The sequence below is a fragment of the Phyllobates terribilis genome, unplaced genomic scaffold (assembly GCF_046119375.1).
Source record: "Phyllobates terribilis strain yellow unplaced genomic scaffold, ASM4611937v1 Scaffold_7__3_contigs__length_470593459, whole genome shotgun sequence".
Taxonomy (NCBI): Eukaryota; Metazoa; Chordata; class Amphibia; order Anura; family Dendrobatidae; genus Phyllobates; species Phyllobates terribilis.
In genome coordinates this window covers 238,763,478-238,782,709 of record NW_027362767.1, presented here as the reverse complement: position 1 = coordinate 238,782,709, position 19,232 = coordinate 238,763,478, and the positions used below count along the sequence as shown (strand labels likewise).

Here is a 19,232-nt window from a genome sequence, read left to right as displayed (position 1 = left end):
CCACTTCTACAAAAGATATATTGATGACTTGTTCATCATTTGGCCCGGTACCTTTTGAAGAAGCTGAAAAATTTGTGAGGGATCTCAACTCCAATTCTTGGGGTTTGAGATTCTGGCATAATTTTTCTCCTACAAACAGAATTTTTGGATTTGAATATATACAAAGAATAATATTTACACTTCAATGCACTTTAAGAGCGTTGATGTCAACAGTTATCTTGAATTTACTAGTGGTCACCACCCCAAATGGATCACCAATATTCCATATGGTCAGTACAGAAGAGTGCGAAAAAATTGCACCAATCACGCGGCTTTCCTAAAGGAGGCCCGAATCCTTGAAAGGAGATTTTAAGGAAAAACATTTTCTCAAAGAAATAATCAACGATGCTTATCAACATACTGTTATTTTACAACAAGATGATTGTAAATTGAAATCAAGCAGGATAAAAAAAAAATCTGTGGATGTCGGTGGGATGGAACATGACAGGAAAATCAATAAAAAAATCAGTAAAACCAATCTCATAAGAAAATAAGGGATGTTTTTTTCAAAATATTGGGCACTTCTCATCAACGATCCGATATTATCAGGGAACATCCCCGATCATCCCAGTATTATATTCCGTCGGAATAGGAATTTAAAAAATCATATTTCCCCAGTAGAATAAGATTGAAGAGCTCTAAAGGTTTGTGCTCAAAGAACCCACTTATACCCACTGGGATTGTAGGTTCTCACCGTTGTAATGGAAAAAACTGTCTCTGCTGCAACATGATGAGACATGGTGTGGAAATGTTTTCCTCTAGGTCCACTGGGGAATCATTTCCCATAAATTACAAAACTAGCATTACAATGAAGAAAATCTTTTATTGTTAACTAGATGGGTTTAATTAATTCATAGATAACACTGGTTAATTACCTCTGAGGAAAAAAAAAACAAACATCATGACTCCCAGGTTGTGGAATGTCTGTGGGAATGAGACATGCATATATAATAAATATTTGAAATGGAATTTGTGACTTTATCTAGCTGCTAAATATCAAAATTGTGCCTGTGATAGATGTTGTTTGTATTTTATTTTTATTTTTTTCCTTTTTTTTTTTTTTTTTTTTTTTAAATGAAACTTGTAAGTTTTGTGACTTCATGTAGCTGATAAATATAAAAATCTATGCATGAGATAGATGATGTCATAGCCCAGTGTGTGTGTGTGTGTGTGTACACTGTTCCAAATTATTTGCACATTCGAACAAGGGGTCCTATGTGCAAATGTAACATCACCTAGAATAAAGTTTTGAGTTGAAAACTGTTTGATTTCAGTTTGTAATAACCTGCTAATGCTTATAATTTCAAAAATGACCATTTTTTTGTTCTTTATTAAAATGAAAAGGTTGAAAACTCTGCTGTGCATAATAATTTGGAACATGCATTTTGAGTGCAGTTTTGAGTTTTTATTTTTTAAAAAATATACTGTTATCATAGGCAGTTTGTACAAAAACCTTTCAATTGTACTCTAATAGTTATTTGACTGGAAAATTACAATGACTGCAATTCATATAGGTAATTTGGGAAAATCTGAGAAAATATTATTTGCATAATAATTTGGATGTGTGTGTGTGTAATATATAATATAATTTTATTTTTTTTAAGACCGCACCATTTAATCATTACTCACTAGTGGGTGCCAGGCCTCCAAACAGTCTGTCCAAACTGTTGCGTATCAAGAGAAAGTATAGCAAAAGGCAGCACTCCAAAAATTCTTTAGAAAAACTGGACTTTAATGAGCCCAAAAAGCAACGTTTCGGTTCACAGAACCTTTTGGAAAAAAAAGATGTTTTTCAGCAGCTGCAGTTTGTGACTAGGAGCCTCATCTGTTTGCATTGTACTGCTTCCTCCTCTGAACGAAAACGAAACTTCAGAAGCATAAGGAATCCGACAGCCTCCATTCTGACTGGCTCCTCGTCACAGTGACACATGCTGGAGGGCGTGTGTGCACAGAGCTCTACGGATGATGCCCGTCCTACAGTCCCTGGGAGGGGACCACGCACTATATAACTCTGTCCCAACTTGTCCTTAGAAACACATCACGAGAGGCAGTGAAACTGGGACTGTCACCGAGATCAGGTAAGATCCCGAATACACCATGTAATAACGTGAGAGCTGGTCGTATAATTGAGATAAGTGGGGAGCTGCTGTAAAAATAGGGGACAATCGCATACATAGATGTTCCCTAATGATACAGTGATAGGGGACAATCGCATACATAGACGTTCCCTAATACAGTGATAGAGGACAATCGCGTACATAGACGTTCCCTAATGATACAGTGATAGGGGACAATCGCGTACATAGACGTTCCTTAATGATACAGTAATAGGAGACAATCGCGTACATAGACGTTCCCTAATGATACAGTGATAGGGGACAATCACGTACATAGACGTTCCTTAATGATACAGTAATAGGAGACAATCGCGTACATAGACGTTCCCTAATGATACAGTGATAGGGGACAATCACGTACATAGACGTTCCTTAATGATACAGTAATAGGAGACAATCGCGTACATAGACGTTCCCTAATGATACAGTGATAGGGGACAATCACGTACATAGACGTTCCCTAATGATACAGTGATAGGGGACAATCGCGTACATAGACGTTCCCTAATGATACAGTGATAGGGGACAATCGCGTACATAGACGTTCCCTAATGATACAGTGATGGGGGACAATCGCGTACATAGACGTTCCCTAATGATACAGTGATGGGGGACAATCGCGTACATAGACGTTCCCTAATGATACAGTGATGGGGGACAATCGCATACATAGACGTTCCCTAATGATACAGTGATGGGGGACAATCGCATACATAGACGTTCCCTAATACAGCCAGATCTTAATGTGAATCTCTAGCTTCAGGACTTCTAGGTCTCCTCTTTGCCTCATTCGTTCCCATGATCTAGAACATCCATAGTGTGACCGGGGTCATGTGGTGTTAGGGGACTGAACAGCGGAGCCGTGTCTTTGTCCACTGGGATGTACATGGTTATTTGGCACACTACTGTATGATATGGGACAATGTGTCATTTCCAAGCTTACATGGGACTGCAGAATTTGATGGCTCGGCATATGGCCATACAGGATGTAACAGTCTGTAGTTACCTTTTATACAAGCCTTTTTACTGGCGTAATGGTGACTTCTTTTTTTTTTGTGTGTGTGTTTTTTTTTTTTTTTTTTTGCTTTTTCTTGTTTTTGTTTTCTTTTTTTCTGCATTCATGGGCAAGTTTTTGGTAATCCAGATGTTTCCACCTAATTCTTTATTTGCAACTTTTTCAAATTTCATCACATTTTACACAATCGTACTCTAGCGCCCCCTAGTGGTGTATTAAACCTATGTAATTTTATTATTGCATGGTTGAAGATTTAATGTGCCACCATTTAAAGGATCTTGTGACTTTTTTTCTCCATTTTTCGCATATATCATTAATCACATGCACCAGTTTGAAGAATTTAGTTAAAAAAAATGTCAGCAAATACCACGAGGCAAAAAAAAGAAAAGTCACTTTAGACATAAAATGCTGATGATGGCTGGACAGGGGCTATGTTTTTCAAGTTTAGTTATTTTATACATAGTTTTATGAATTAATATTTTGCTTGTGGTCAGTCATAAAACTTTAGCTACATGCGCTGAGGTGGTCACAGGAAGTTCCATCTGCTATACTGTAGACTGCCTCTCCATACTGCACTGACTTGTTTTGGGTCCGTTCATCAGGAAGCCAAGATTTATTAGAAACTGGTCTAGTAATATCAGTGGTGACGTACACATTTTTTTTTTTTTCAGGATCTTCTATCACAGACCTCAGTTATGAGCGGGGAGGTGAAAACCTTTGTCTTCTTGGACCTGGAAGCCACAGGTCTAAATCAAGATCTACCAAAAATAACCGAGATCTGTCTGATTGCCATCCATGTGTCCTCTCTGGAGAACCCAGTGACTGACGTGTCCGGAGAAGTTCAGCTCCCACGGATCATGGACAAGCTTTGTCTTTGTGTGGATCCAGGTAAAGCCCTCACCGAAAAAGCTTCCAGCATCACCGGACTCAGCAACAAAAACCTCAACGAGAGCGAGAAGCAAAAGTTCAACACGAATCTCATCAATGCGGTCAACCAGTTTGTCGATCGTCAGGCTAAACCCGTCTGCCTGGTGGCCCATAATGGCTTTTTCTACGACTTTCCCCTTTTGAAGACTGAACTCTTGCAACAAAATGAAGACTTTCCCGGCAGCATACTGTGCCTGGATTCTCTCCAAGCTTTCCGAAACCTTGATGATCCGGCTGCCAAGTATGTCAAGGGAAGACACACCTTGTCCGAAATATATAAACGAAGTTATGGAAAGGAACCAAATTTTCCTCACTTTGCAGAGGGGGATGTGCTCACCCTAATCGCGGTCTTCATTTGCCAAGCAAGGCAACTACTTGACATGTGCAGTTATAAGACGTGGGAGCAGATAAGACCCATGTACACATAAATGATGGGGTCACACTGGAGATTCCGCGGAAAAGTTTTGGATGGGCATCCCTCCACTTTGTTTTTACAACTCTGCTTAAAATTGTATTCAATTTAATGAAAAAGCATTATATTGTAAGTTAATAAACTATTTAAATTGATAATGTTTGGAAGTCTTAATGTTTTGTTTTTTTTGCAAAAAAATACTGCCCCCTATTATTTTCGCATATTGTAACTTTTAAAGCATATCTGTACTGTCAGTGTGTGTGTGTATGTATGTATGTGTGTATGTGTGTGTGTATATATATATATATATATATATATATATATATATATATATATATATATATATATATATATATATATATATATATATATATAATATCGGTGTATTTTCATGACTATGAAAATTGTACATTCACAATGAAGGCATCAAAACTATGAATTAACACATATGGAATTATATACTTAACAAAAAAGTGTAAAACAACTGAAAATATGTCTTATATTCTAGGTTCTTCAAAGTAGCCACCTTTTGCTTTGACTGCTTTGCACACTCTTGGCATTCTCTTGATGAGCTTCAAGAGGTGGTCACCGGAAATGGTCTTCCAACAATCTTGAAGGAGTTCCCAGAGATGCTTAGCACTTGTTGGCCCTTTTGCCTTCACTCTGCGGTCCAGCTCACCCCAAACCATCTCGATTGGGTTCAGGTCTGGTGACTGTGGAGGCCAGGTCATCTGGCTTAGCACCCCATCACTCTCCTTCTTGGTCAAATAGCCCTTACACAGCCTGGAGGTGTGTTTGGGGTCATTGTCCTATTGAAAAATAAATAATGGTCCTACTAAACGCAAACCGGATGGAATAGCATGCTGCTGCAAGATGCTGTGGTAGCCATGCTGGTTCAGTATGCCTTCAATTTTGAATAAATCCCCAACAGTGTCACCAGCAAAGCCCCCCCACACCATCACACCTCCTCCTCCATGCTTCACGGTGGGAACCAGGCATGTAGAGTCCATCCGTTCACCTTTTCTGCTTCGCACAAAGACATGGTGGTTGGAAGCAAAGATCTCAAATTTGGACTCATCAGAGCAAAGAACAGATTTCCACTGGTCTAATGTCCATTCCTTGTGTTCTTTAGCCCAAACAAGTCTCTTCTGCTTGTTGCCTGTCCTTAGCAGTGGTTTCCTAGCAGCTATTTTACCATGAAGGCCTGCTGCACAAAGTCTCCTCTTAACAGTTGTTGTACAGATGTGTCTGCTGCTAGAACTCTGTGTGGCATTGACCTGGTCTCTAATCTGAGCTGCTGTTAACCTGCGATTTCTGAGGCTGGTGACTCGGATAAACTTATCCTCAGAAGCAGAGGTGACTCTTGGTCTTCCTTTCCTGGGGCGGTCCTCATGTAAGCCAGTTTCTTTGTAGCGCTTGATGGTTTTTGCAACTGCACTTGTGGACACTTTCAAAGTTTTCCCAATTTTTCGGACTGACTGACCTTCATTTCTTAAAGTAATGATGGCCACTCGTTTTTCTTTACTTAGCTGCTTTTTTCTTGCCATAATACAAATTCTAACAGTCTATTCAATAGGACTATCAGCTGTGTATCCACCTAACTTCTGCACAACACAACTGATGGTCCCAACCCCATTTATAAGGCAAGAAATCCCACTTATTAAACCTGACAGGGCACACCTGTGAAGTGAAGACCATTTCCGGTGACTACCTCTTGAAGCTCATCAAGAGAATGCCAAGAGTGTGCAAAGCAGTCATCAAAGCAAAAGGTGGCTACTTTGAAGAACCTAGAATATAAGACATATTTTCAGTAGTTTCACACTTTTTTGTTAAGTACAGTCATATGAAAAAGTTTGGGCACCCCTATTAATCTTAAGCTTAATGTTTTATAAAAATTGGTGCTTTTGCAACAGCTATTTCAGTTTGATATATGTAATAACTGTTGGACACAGTAATGTTTCTGCCTTGAAATGAGGTTTATTGTACTAACAGAAAATGTGCAATCTGCATTCAAACAAAATTTGAAAGGTGCATAAGTATGGGCACCCTTATCATTTTCTTGTTTTAAATACTCCTACCTACTTTTTACTGACTTACTAAAGCACTTTTTTTGGTTTTGTAACCTCATGGAGCTTTGAACTTTATAGCCAGGTGTATGCAATCATGAGAAAAGCTACTTAAAGTGGCCACTTGCAAGTTGTTCTCCTGTTTGAATCTCCTCTGAAGAGTGGCATCATGTGCTCCTCAAAACAACTGTCAAATGATCTGAAAACAAAGATTATTCAACATAGTTGTTCAGGGGAAGCATACAAAAAGCTGTCTCAGAGATTTAACCTGTCAGTTTCCACTGTGAGGAACATAGTAAGGAAATGGAAGAACACAGGGACAGTTCTTGTTAAGGCCAGAAGTGGCAGGCCAAGAAAAACATCAGAAAGGCAGAGAAGAAGAATGGTGAGATCAGTTAAGGACAATCCTCAGACCACCTCCAGAGAGCTGCAGCATCAACTTGCTGCAGATGGTGTCACTGTGCATCGGTCAACTATACAAGGCACTTTGCACAAGGAGAAGCTGTATGGGAGAGTGATGCGAAAGAAGCAGTTTCTGCAAGCACGCCACAAACAGAGTTGGCTGAGGTATGCAAAAGCACATTTGGAGAAGCCAATTTCTTTTTGGAAGAAGGTCCTGTGGACTGATGAAATCAAGATTGAGTTATTTGGTCATACAAAAAGGCGTTATGCATGGTGGCAAAAAAACACAGCATTCCAAGAAAAACACTTGCTACCCACAGTAAAATTTGGTGGAGGTTCCATCATGCTTTGGGGCTGTGTGGTCAATGCTGGCACTGGGAATCTTGTTAAAGTTGAGGGACGCATGGATTCCACTCAGTATCAGCAGATTCTTGACAATAGTGTTCAAGAATCAGTGATAAATATGAAGTTACAAAGTGGATGGATCTTTCAGCAAGACAATGATCCAAAACACCGCTCCAAATCTACTCAGGCATTCATGCAGAGGAACAATTACAATGTTCTGGAATGGCCATCCCAGTCCCCAGACCTGAATATCATTGAACATCTGTGGGATCATTTGAAGAGGCTGTCCATGCTCGGCGACCATCAAACTTAACTGAACTGGAATTGTTTTGTAAAGAGGAATGGTCAAAAATACCTTCATCCAGGATCCAGGAACTCATTAAAAGCTACAGGAAGCGACTAGAGGCTGTTATTTTTTCAAAAGGAGGATCTACTAACTATTAATGTCACTTTTCTGGTGAGGTGCCCATACTTATGCACCTGTCAAATTTTGTTTGAATGCAGATTGCACATTTTCTGTTAGTACAATAAACCTCATTTCAAGGCAGAAACATTACTGTGTCCAACAGTTATTACATATATCAAACTGAAATAGCTGTTGCAAAAACACCAATTTTTATAGAACATTAAGCTTAAGATTAATAGGGGTGCCCAAACTTTTTCATATGACTGTATATAATTCCACATGTGTTAATTTATAGTTTTGATGCCTTCAGTGTGAATGTACAATTTTCATAGCCATGAAAATACAGAAAAATCTTTAAATGAGAAGGTGTGTCCAAATTTCCCAATATTTTTTTTTTTTTTTTTTTTAAGGAATAAACTTTCATGTGTCTAGTATTTTTCACTAGTTTTCCCCTCTGCCAGCTTTTCTTCTAATTTTCACTTTTCTCTCAGCTAGTGGATGAAGACTAGCTGCTATGGTGTTTTCCCATGCAAAATACACACAGAGACCTGCAGCGTTCCTGTTCTCTTTTCTCTATGTAGCCCATGTTTAGAAGAAGCAGCATAGAGGACATTATACAGCAATATTCAGCAGGGTAGATGTGAATCCAGCAATTGGTTGAGATATAAAATGCTTAGTAGAAAGTTGCACCTCTCTCTTTCACTCTGCTCCCCCTCCCCTCTCCATGGAAGCAGCAGCATGGAAGATGTTATATATCTGTAGTGAGTTGGGTAGATTTGAATCCAGCACTGAGTTAAGATGAAACACCTACTAGAAAGTTTCACCTCTTTCACTATGCCCTGCCCCCTCTGCATGGAAGCAGCAGCAGCATGGAGGATGTTATACAAGTAGTATTGAGCTAGGTATATGTGAATCCAGCACTGGTCTGAAAAAATTACTAGAAAGTTGCACCTATCTTTTTCATTCTCTCATAATGACCATGGAGGTCATTATACAGCAGTATTGAGCTTGGTAAATGTGAAACCAGCACTTTGTTTAGATAAAATACTTACTAGAAAGCTGCACGTCTCTTTCATTTTGCTCCCCATCCCTTCTACCTTTTTCCTTTTGCAGTCGCTCTACTTCTAATTTACAGTTGTCTTTGAGCTAATGGATGAAGATCATCTGCTATTATGTTTTCCAAACAAAGTACACACAGACATGAGGGGTTCATGCTCTCCTGTGTCTATGTAGTGGACGTTATACCGGAGTAGTGAGCTGGGTAGATATAAATCCAGCACTGCGTTGAGATAAAACATGTAGCGCCGGTGTCCCTTCACGCTCCCCTTTTCCCTGACAGGGACGCTGACTTGCTCACCACCGCAGCTCCCCTCCCACACTTCCTCTTTCTCCAGCTGCGCACGGCTCGCCGATCCCTGGGCACTGCGCTTACGGCGTGCGCACGCTCCCTGCCTCTTAAAGGGACAGTGAGCACCGTCCTAAAGTGGCCCCAGCCTACAGCTTGGAGACACTTATTATTTAAGGAACCTCCATCTGATGGGAGGTGCCTGAGCAATGTTGTTAGTTTGTTCCCTGCAAGCTTGCTAGTTCTCAGGTCCCCAGTTTGTTAGTACCTGCCAGTACCCACTAGTGTCTGCCTGTACCTGCCCGTTCCCACTTATTCTTGCCTCGTTCTTGCCTGTCCTTGCTGGTGCCTTCCAGCGTAACTGCCTGCATCAGCCGTGCCACCTGTATACCAACTGTACCTGCCTGCACTTGTCTGTGCCACCTGTATACCAGCCGTACCTGCCTGTGCCCACCTGTATAGCAGCCGTGCCTGCCTGTCTACCACCCATGCCTGCCAACACCTGCCGTGCCTGCCAGTACCATTTGAACTTTCCCTTCTTGGCCGTTCCAGCGTCCTGTCACTTGGGGGTCAGTTGCAGTGCATCAGAGGTCAGTCCTGGTGTAGTACCTAGTTATGCCCTCCAGGTTCTCCTCTGATCGCAACACAGTGGTTCCACCACTCCCGAAACAAAACACTAGAAAGCTGCTACTCTCTTTCATTCTGTCCCCCTCCCCTCTACCTCCATGGACTTTTATAGGCAGTTGTAATCTGACCACTCGGTGAGTTTGCAGCCTTGTTTTGATGAATTATAGCTGGTTTTCAGAATAAATAATGAGTTCAGGAGAGATAGTAGTGCATCATACGTGGAGAAAAAAAGGAAGTTTTTCTGATAAGTTACTGTATGTTACAAAGTTCAAAGTTTGTTGAAACGACCATTTAAATTTCTAGCAGATTACGTGTTTCACGCGACCCATTGACTTTCCCTCCAGCTATCAAAAGTTGTCCGAACTGAACATTCCCTTTAAGCGTCTAATTGTTTTCCACAGTCGTGTGTTTGTAATAAAATTATTTTGAAATATTTGTGTTGACATTCATCTGTTATTGCGACAGTTGACACCACACACGTCCTGGGAGGGTTGTTTCACTTCCTATCCTGACCGTTTGTTATCACTCGTGGCTTTTTTTTTATGTCCACAGTGTGCAAACACCAATGATTTATGATGCACAATCAAGAACTGTGCAAATTAATTGTAACAAACAGGATAATAAAGAAAAGAAAGTAACGGCACAAAGTCTAATCTCATAAATAACGATCTATGAAGATTTTTCTGTATTATTATGGGAGTACCAACATGGCAGCTACAAGAGCTAGCTCCGCTCGCTGCTGAACTGTCATTTCAGGAGAACTTGCAGCAAAATGTTGGTGTCTGCCACCAGCTCCTCCCTTTCCCATCCCTTCTGCATAGAATTTTAAAAACACTAACTGTCTTATCAGTAATGGGAAAGTCTGTACTCGCTGAAAACAGATTTTACCCCTGGAATAGAGAATGAATGATCAGTCCAGGAGGAGAAAGAAACATTTTTTTATGAGATATATGACAAAGTTGGTTATTTTTACGGGAACTAGTGATTTATTAAAACTTCAAACGACGGTGACTCTTTAAAACATAATTTCATGATGATATCTTTCTTTTTCTTCTGCAGCGTCCTTTCCAGAGTGTCTTTATTGTGCCTGAAGTTTTATGAAGTTTCCAAATTCTTGAAACGCTCAATTTTTCCACCCTAAGACTTTAGCGATTTCCTGAATCTTCACTTCTGTATTTTGTTTTAAACTAATAATTTGAAAGAGATCTCAGGAAGTAATCTCCAACTTTACAGCAGAAGTAAAAAAATAAAAAAAGTTGTAAGATACAATGACAATCCCAACGATCATAAGCTTTAGTTAGACTGAAGTTAAAAAAAAAAATGTAATTTTATTTTAGACAGATCTGGAGGACATTATATGGGATTTTCCCCAAGGAGGTCACAAAATGTATTTATCGCTCAAAAATCTTTCTGTAGGAGGACTCGGCATACATTAACATTTCTGATGGCCTCATCGGATAACACTAACACAGTTAAATAAAATAATCTCCCTCCATTTTGCTTACAGTCTGTAACACGATACAGTGGCAATGGTGGCATTGTAAATCCTTCCCTGATACAAGGGTATCTCCGTAAAGTTCAATTTAGGTCAGTCCTGTTACTCTTAGTTTAGTCAAGTCCCCCGACCTCCCAACAGTCCCATTTTCTTGTGGGATTATTTTCCAAAATAGGTTGCAAAGTGAGTCGGTCAGGGTGGGTTTAAAACTGGGTCCATTAAAGGAGCAACCAAACGCCGACACTTGTTCTAGCTGGTCCTTAAAGGGACTATGTCAGCACAGAACGACTGTTCAAACTAAGTCCTGCCGCTTGGTGCTTCATGGCGGGGGACAATCATTTATATACACCTTTCCACCTGCCTGTTTTCCATCTATCTCCACTCTTTCTTCTTTGATTGACAGCTCTGACTTCATAGAACCAGAGAAGGGTGGAAACAGATGGAAACCAAGCAGGTGGGAAGGTGTATATAAATGATTGTCCCCTCCATGATGCTTGGTTTGAACAGTCAGAGTCCCCTTAAATTAGGTGCCCACTAGCTCTTCCCAGCACCCCACCAATAATGGTGTCTGGAGCCTTGACTCCGCAGCGCCATCTTAAGGGCACAACCACTAATAAAGCAACAGAGCCCTGACCGCAAATAGCACCTGATCCTACTAAGCAGCCGTGCACCTTGAGGAGCTGCGGAGACAAAACCCTGCAACCCCAAGGTCCTGAGCAGCTGAAAACCGTAACAAGCAATGAAGAGAAGATGTGTCCTGATGGAGCATACAAGTGCATCTTGGACTGATAACTTTTTTTTAAATGTTCCTGTGGGAGAAATTCTCCATAAGAATTATGCCCCTTTTTTAATAACCACACTCTGTTTTTAAGCCTCTGTATGTTACGCACGCAGGTGGCGCCCGTGGTTTCGTGGACCCACTGTGCGCACAAGTTTTACTAGGAGGGGTGTAGCTAAGCGGCTACCAGGTGTTCACTGGAGCTCCTGATGGTGGAGACAGGCTTGGCTGCAGGTAACTGCCAGGTACCACTCCTAGGCAGTCCCCGGTACTGCAGCTGCTGACCCCAGGGGTCAGGTACGCAGACACCGAAAAGACTCGGGCTCTGTTCAGATTAATTGGTTCTGGATCCTCTGCAGAACAGTTACTGACATGGAGACTCAGACAGGGCTGATTAGACACAAAGGTCTCAAATGCTGATTCAGGGACTGGCCGCACACAGACCAGGGGACAAGGTTCAGTCACTGGCCGCACTATAACCAGGGACTTTGGGTTCAGGACCAGCCGCACAAGGACCAGGGACTTTGGGTTCATGACTCTGGCCACATCAGGACCAGGGAACCTCACAACTTCACTAATAGACTACACACTACCTAATGAAACTTTGGTTGCTTGGCACCTTCCTATTGGAAGCCATCTTGTAGGTGCATTCTAATGGTAAATGCTATTGGCTGGGGGCATTTTACTATGTGCATGCGTTGCCCTTTTAGCACACACTAGGCAAGTCGCCGGGAATCAGAACCAGGAAGAAAGCAGGGAGCACGCCAGGGACAATGCCGTACGGCCAGAGCGGTGAGTATGCCGGCATACCTGCATGGAAGGGGCAGGGGAGCCATGCAGGGGCTTTGGCTATAGCGTAACACTATATTTGCATCTGGACACAGGGAGTATTAGGTATGGTGAGACAAAAGTATGCCATCCGTGCTGGGACGCTGAAGCCGTGTTGGTCCCCTGGCCTACAGCAGCCTGCAGGGTTTAACTGCATTGGCATCTTAAGTGGGTCACCCAATCAGAAGTCCTCTAACCAGAAGTGTGCTAGCGACGCCACTTTTTAGGGGCGCACAATTTCAAATAAAAACAAAAGAAAGTTTTACTTTTATTTCTTTTTAAATGTTGTGCTCCTAAAAATTCTGCATCCGCCACTGTGGCCCCACATGTTACACAATTGCGTGGTACTCAAGGTTTCCTTACTGGGAAGCATTCTTCTGGTGGCTGGGAGCCTCTTGGATGTTGAAAAGTATACTGCTAAGGCATAGTACCCACATCAGTAACAGGTTGGGCTGGTGTTCAAGTAACTACAAGCAGTACAGTTCTACTGAGAATGTCAGTATGAAGGTCCATTGGACCTGACCCATGACTGCTCTCCTGCCTAGCCTAAGAAGCCGATGAGCAAGGATAGTAACGCCTCTGCCTAAGTGATAAGAGTAGTATGTGATAAATGTGAACAGTCATGTGGCCCCTGGCAAGGATGCATGCATTCCCAAGCCCCTTTATACCCAACCTGTGGGGCATCAGTCACGCCAGACCTGCCCAACTCCTGGGAAAACCAGGACGTCCCATCAGACTCTTGACAGCTAGCGCATGCTGTTTCATAACTTGATGTCTTCTTTTATGCTGCAGGGTAAATCCTATACAATGATAGGGTAACGGGGACTATTCCCAACATTACCAGTTATCACCATATGCCCAATAATCTGTAAATGATACAAGGAGGCTGTGAGACACATGTAGACAGGGAAGACTGAGAAATATGGGAGATTGCTGCAGCCATGAATCAAGATGATGATGGACAGAAGCCGATAGTCAGGACTGTCCCAGAACATATCGGACAGTTGACAGCAGTGATTTTCTCTACTCTCGCTCTAATACGCCCTGTCGCTGTTATCTGTTATAGCAGTACTAGCTGATGAATTATTAGTTTTCTGCAGTGAGATCCAGAAATGTTATATTGTATTCATGATCTCAGGGATGTTCTTTTATGTCTATGTCAAACATCATTTTTATTTGCTATATCCATTTTGTTCCTCTAGAGGGCACCAAAACTGCCATACAATTCTATGTTCCCATCTGTTCACACTTTGTTTTTTTCAGTCATGTAGGATTTTTATGCCAGAAGTATTCTGCAACATATAGTCCGACTTCCCACTATATCCACATGCACCCAGGGCATGCTGAAGAAATGTCCCTTTGTTATATGCTGGTCCGGTACACGTCAGTATAACTTTCTATTATCAGTATAGAGATGCATTGTCTCCCATGCTTTACTTTATACTGGGGCAAAGTGAGAAATGTCTACTGTAGAGTATATGTACAGGACCGTGCTTTTATTAGTGAGGTCTTTACCACCAGCCATTGTGTCACATGTTAGCGCTGATGGCATGGCAAGGAGCTGGACGCTATTCACCGGGGGCAAGAGGCCGGCTGTTATACATCAGGGACGAGGGGCTGGATGTTATACACCGGGGGCGAGGGGCTGGATGTTATACATCAGGGGCGAGGGGTTAAATGTTATACACCGGGGGCAAGGGCCGGATGTTATACATCAGGGGCGAGGGGCTGGATGTTATACACCGGAGGCGAGGGGCTGGATGTTATACATCAGGGGCGAGGGGTTAAATGTTATACACCGGGGGCAAAGGCCGGATGTTATACACCGGGGGCGAGGGGCTGGATGTTATACACCGGGGGCGAGGGGCTGGATGTTATACATCAGGGACGAGGGGTTAAATGTTATACACCGGGGGCAAGGGCCGGATGTTATACATCAGGGGCGAGGGGCTGGATGTTATACACCGGGGGCGAGGGGCTGGATGTTATACACCGGGGGCGAGGGGCTGGATGTTATACACCGGGGGCGAGGGGCTGGATGTTATACATCAGGGGCGAGGGGTTAAATGTTATACACCGGGGGCAAAGGCCAGATGTTATACACCGGGGGCGAGGGGCTGGATGTTATACACCGGGGGCGAGGGGCTGGATGTTATACATCAGGGACGAGGGGTTAAATGTTATACACCGGGGGCAAGGGCCGGATGTTATACATCAGGGGCGAGGGGCTGGATGTTATACACCGGGGGCGAGGGGCTGGATGTTATACACCGGGGGCGAGGGGCTGGATGTTATACATCAGGGGCGAGGGGTTAAATGTTATACACCGGGGGCAAAGGCCGGATGTTATACACCGGGGGCGAGGGGCTGGATGTTATACACCGGGGGCGAGGGGCTGGATGTTATACATCAGGGACGAGGGGTTAAATGTTATACACCGGGGGCAAGGGCCGGATGTTATACATCAGGGGCGAGGGGCTGGATGTTATACACCGGGGGCGAGGGGCTGGATGTTATACACCGGGGGCGAGGGGCTGGATGTTATACACCGGGGGCGAGGGGCTGGATGTTATACATCAGGGGCGAGGGGTTAAATGTTATACACCGGGGGCAAAGGCCAGATGTTATACACCGGGGGCGAGGGGCTGGATGTTATACACCGGGGGCGAGGGGCTGGATGTTATACATCAGGGACGAGGGGTTAAATGTTATACACCGGGGGCAAGGGCCGGATGTTATACATCAGGGGCGAGGGGCTGGATGTTATACACCGGGGGCGAGGGGCTGGATGTTATACACCGGGGGCGAGGGGCTGGATGTTATACACCGGGGGCGAGGGGCTGGATGTTATACATCAGGGGCGAGGGGTTAAATGTTATACACCGGGGGCAAAGGCCGGATGTTATACACCGGGGGCGAGGGGCCGGATGTTATACATCAGGGGCGAGGGGTTAAATGTTATACACCGGGGGCAAAGGCCGGATGTTATACACCGGGGGCGAGGGGCTGGATGTTATACACCGGGGGCGAGGGGCTGGATGTTATACATCAGGGACGAGGGGTTAAATGTTATACACCGGGGGCAAGGGCCGGATGTTATACATCAGGGGCGAGGGGCTGGATGTTATACACCGGGGGCGAGGGGCTGGATGTTATACACCGGGGGCGAGGGGCTGGATGTTATACACCAGGGGCGAGGGGCTGGATGTTATACATCAGGGGCGAGGGGTTAAATGTTATACACCGGGGGCAAAGGCCGGATGTTATACACCGGGGGCGAGGGGCTGGATGTTATACACCGGGGGCGAGGGGCTGGATGTTATACATCAGGGACGAGGGGTTAAATGTTATACACCGGGGGCAAGGGCCGGATGTTATACATCAGGGGCGAGGGGCTGGATGTTATACACCGGGGGCGAGGGGCTGGATGTTATACACCGGGGGCGAGGGGCTGGATGTTATACATCAGGGGCGAGGGGTTAAATGTTATACACCGGGGGCAAAGGCCGGATGTTATACACCGGGGGCGAGGGGCCGGATGTTATACATCAGGGGCGAGGGGCTGGATGTTATACATCAGGGGCGAGGGGCTGGATGTTATACACCGGGGAGTGAGGGTCCAGATGAAAACACTGAATTTAGTGATCATAGCCAGATTCACACATCCATGTTTCGTGAACCGAGTACAGACAATGAAGTGCAGACAAGATGTGGGTCTCCTAACCTCAAATTTGACAAACTGACTATCCGGCTGTGTGCATCTTGGATAAAAGGTGTGCCTGAGTAATTCAGTCTTTATATACAGGGTGGTCCAAAAGTAGGTGGACAGAAAGTGTAATAAGGTTATGAAGGGGGAGATTTATCAAACATGGTGTAAAGTGAAACTGGCTCCGTTGCCCTTAGCAACCAATCAGATTACACTTTTCATTCCTCACAGACTCTTTGGAAAATGAAAGGTGGAATCTGATTGGTTGCTAAGGATAACTGGGCCAGTTTCACAGATCTAGTTTTCACAGATAGATCTCCCCCAAATCTGTTTTCTTTTCAGATCATTCAGATAACACATAATGGCAAATAATTTAAATACAGATCAAAGAAAATGGATTTTAACAGAGTATTAGAAATCTCAAAATGCTGAAACCGTTAGAGCAAATTGGGTTGAAACATTTGGTACTCAAGCCCCAAAGAGACAAACCATTTACCGCATTCGTGACAAATTCAATGCCACTGGCTCAATCCTTAATGCTCCAAAAACTGCTCGACCCAAAACAGTCTGTACAGAGGATAATAAACAACTTGTTGCTGAAACATTTGTTCAGAGTTCAAAAAAGTCCCCAGAAGAGCCTCTGTGGAATTGGGAATTTCACGAGCTTCTATCATGCCAATCCTGAAATCTATTAGGTGGAAAGCTGATCGTCCACGTCTAATTCATGGTTTATTGGAGGATGATCCAGACAGGCGGCTGCAATTTAGTGTTTGATAAATCTCCCCCTTCATAACCTTATTACGCTTTCTGTCCACCTACCTTTGGACCACCCTGTATATATATATATATATATATATATATATATACAGTACAGACCAAAAGTTTGGACACACCTTCTCATTTAAAGATTTTTCTGTATTTTCATGACTTTGAAAATTGTACATTCACACTGAAGGCATCAAAACTATGAATTAACACGTGGAATTATATACTTAACAAAAAAGTGTGAAACAACTGAAAATATGTCTTATATTCTAGGTTCTTCAAAGCAGCCACCTTTTGCTTTGATGACTGCTTTGCACACTCTTGGCATTCTCTTGATGAGCTTCAAGAGGTAGTCACCGGAAATGGTCTTCCAACAATCTTGAAGGAGTTCCCAGAGATGCTTAGCACTTATTGTCCCTTTTGCCTTCACTCTGCGGTCCAGCTCACCCCAAACCATCTCGATTGGGTTCAGGTCTGGTGACTGTGGAGGCCAGGTCATCTGGCATAGCACCCCATCACTCTCCTTCTTGGTCAAATAGCCCTTACACAGCCTGGAGGTGTGTTTGGGGTCATTGTCCTGTTGAAAAATAAATGATGGTCCAACTAAACGCAAACCGGATGGAATAGCATGCCGCTGCAAGATGCTGTGGTAGCCATGCTGGTTCAGTATGCCTTCAATTTTGAATAAATCCCCAACAGTGTCACCAGCAAAGCACCCCCACACCATCACACCTCCTCCTCCATGCTTCACGGTGGGAACCAGGCATGTAGAGTCCATCCGTTCACCTTTTCTGCGTCGCACAAAGACACGGTGGTTGGAACCAAAGATCTCAAATTTGGACTCATCAGACCAAAGCACAGATTTCCACTGGTCTAATGTCCATTCCTTGTGTTCTTTAGCCCAAACAAGTCTCTTCTGCTTGTTGCCTGTCCTTAGCAGTGGTTTCCTAGCAGCTATTTTGCCATGAAGGCCTGCTGCCCAAAGTCTCCTCTTACAGTTGTTGTAGAGATGTGTCTGCTGCTAGAACTCTGTGTGGCATTGACCTGGTCTCTAATCTGAGCTGCTGTTAACCTGCTATTTCTGAGGCTGGTGACTCGGATAAACTTATCCTCAGAAGCAGAGGTGACTCTTGGTCTTCCTTTCCTGGGGCCGTCCTCATGTGAGCCACTTACTTTGTAGCGCTTGATGGTTTTTGCAACTGCACTTGGGGACACATTCAAAGTTTGCCCAATTTTTCAGACTGACTGACCTTCATTTCTTAAAGTAATGATGGCCACTCGTTTTTCTTTACTTAGCTGCTTTTTTCTTGCCATAATACAATTTCTAGCAGTCTATTCAGTAGGACTATCAGCTGTGTATCCACCAGACTTCTGCACAACACAACTGATGGTCCCAACACCATTTATAAGGCAAGAAATCCCACTTATTAAACCTGACAGGGCACACCTGTGAAGTGAAAACCATTTCCGGTGACTACCTCTTGAAGCTCATCAAGAGAATGCCAAGAGTGTGCAAAGCAGTCATCAAAGCAAAAGGTGGCTACTTTGAAGAACCTAGAATATAAGACATATTTTCAGTTGCTTCACACTTTTTTGTTAAGTATATAATTCCACATGTGTTAATTCATAGTTTTGATGCCTTCAGTGTGAATGTACAATTTTCAAAGTCATGAAAATACAGAAAAATCTTTAAATGAGAAGGTGTGTCCAAACTTTTGGTCTGTACTGTATATATATGTAATTGTTATGTTAAAAGCCCAACAGGCCCATTATGCTATTTTCTCCACTAAGTGGAAATTGCCCTTACAAATATGGACCTGACTTCTCCATGCTGACTTTGGAGCTCATATTGTAGATCTACTGTTTGCTAACACTTTCTATAAGTTCCTGTTCAGATGAGTCCTTCCACTCCATCAGTTTACTAGGGTTTAACTTCCTTTTTTTTTTCATTCCTCTAAA

The 19,232-nt window shown here is 43.3% G+C and overlaps 1 protein-coding gene across 1 annotated transcript; it reads left to right on the top strand.

Moving 5' to 3' along the window:
* The first annotated feature begins 1,960 nt into the window (after positions 1-1,960).
* On the top strand, positions 1,961-4,672 carry TREX2 (three prime repair exonuclease 2). Its single transcript, XM_073639927.1, has 2 exons — positions 1,961-2,117; positions 3,843-4,672. The coding sequence occupies exon 2, from the start codon at positions 3,867-3,869 to the stop codon at positions 4,524-4,526; it is 660 nt and encodes a 219-aa protein (XP_073496028.1). The 5' UTR covers positions 1,961-2,117; positions 3,843-3,866; the 3' UTR covers positions 4,527-4,672.
* The last annotated feature ends 14,560 nt before the right edge of the window (positions 4,673-19,232 follow it).

Coding starts and splice junctions, on each gene's coding strand:
- TREX2 (XM_073639927.1), top strand. CDS start 3,867: ATGAGCGGGGAGGTGAAAACCTTTGTCTTCTTGGACCTGGAAGCCACA.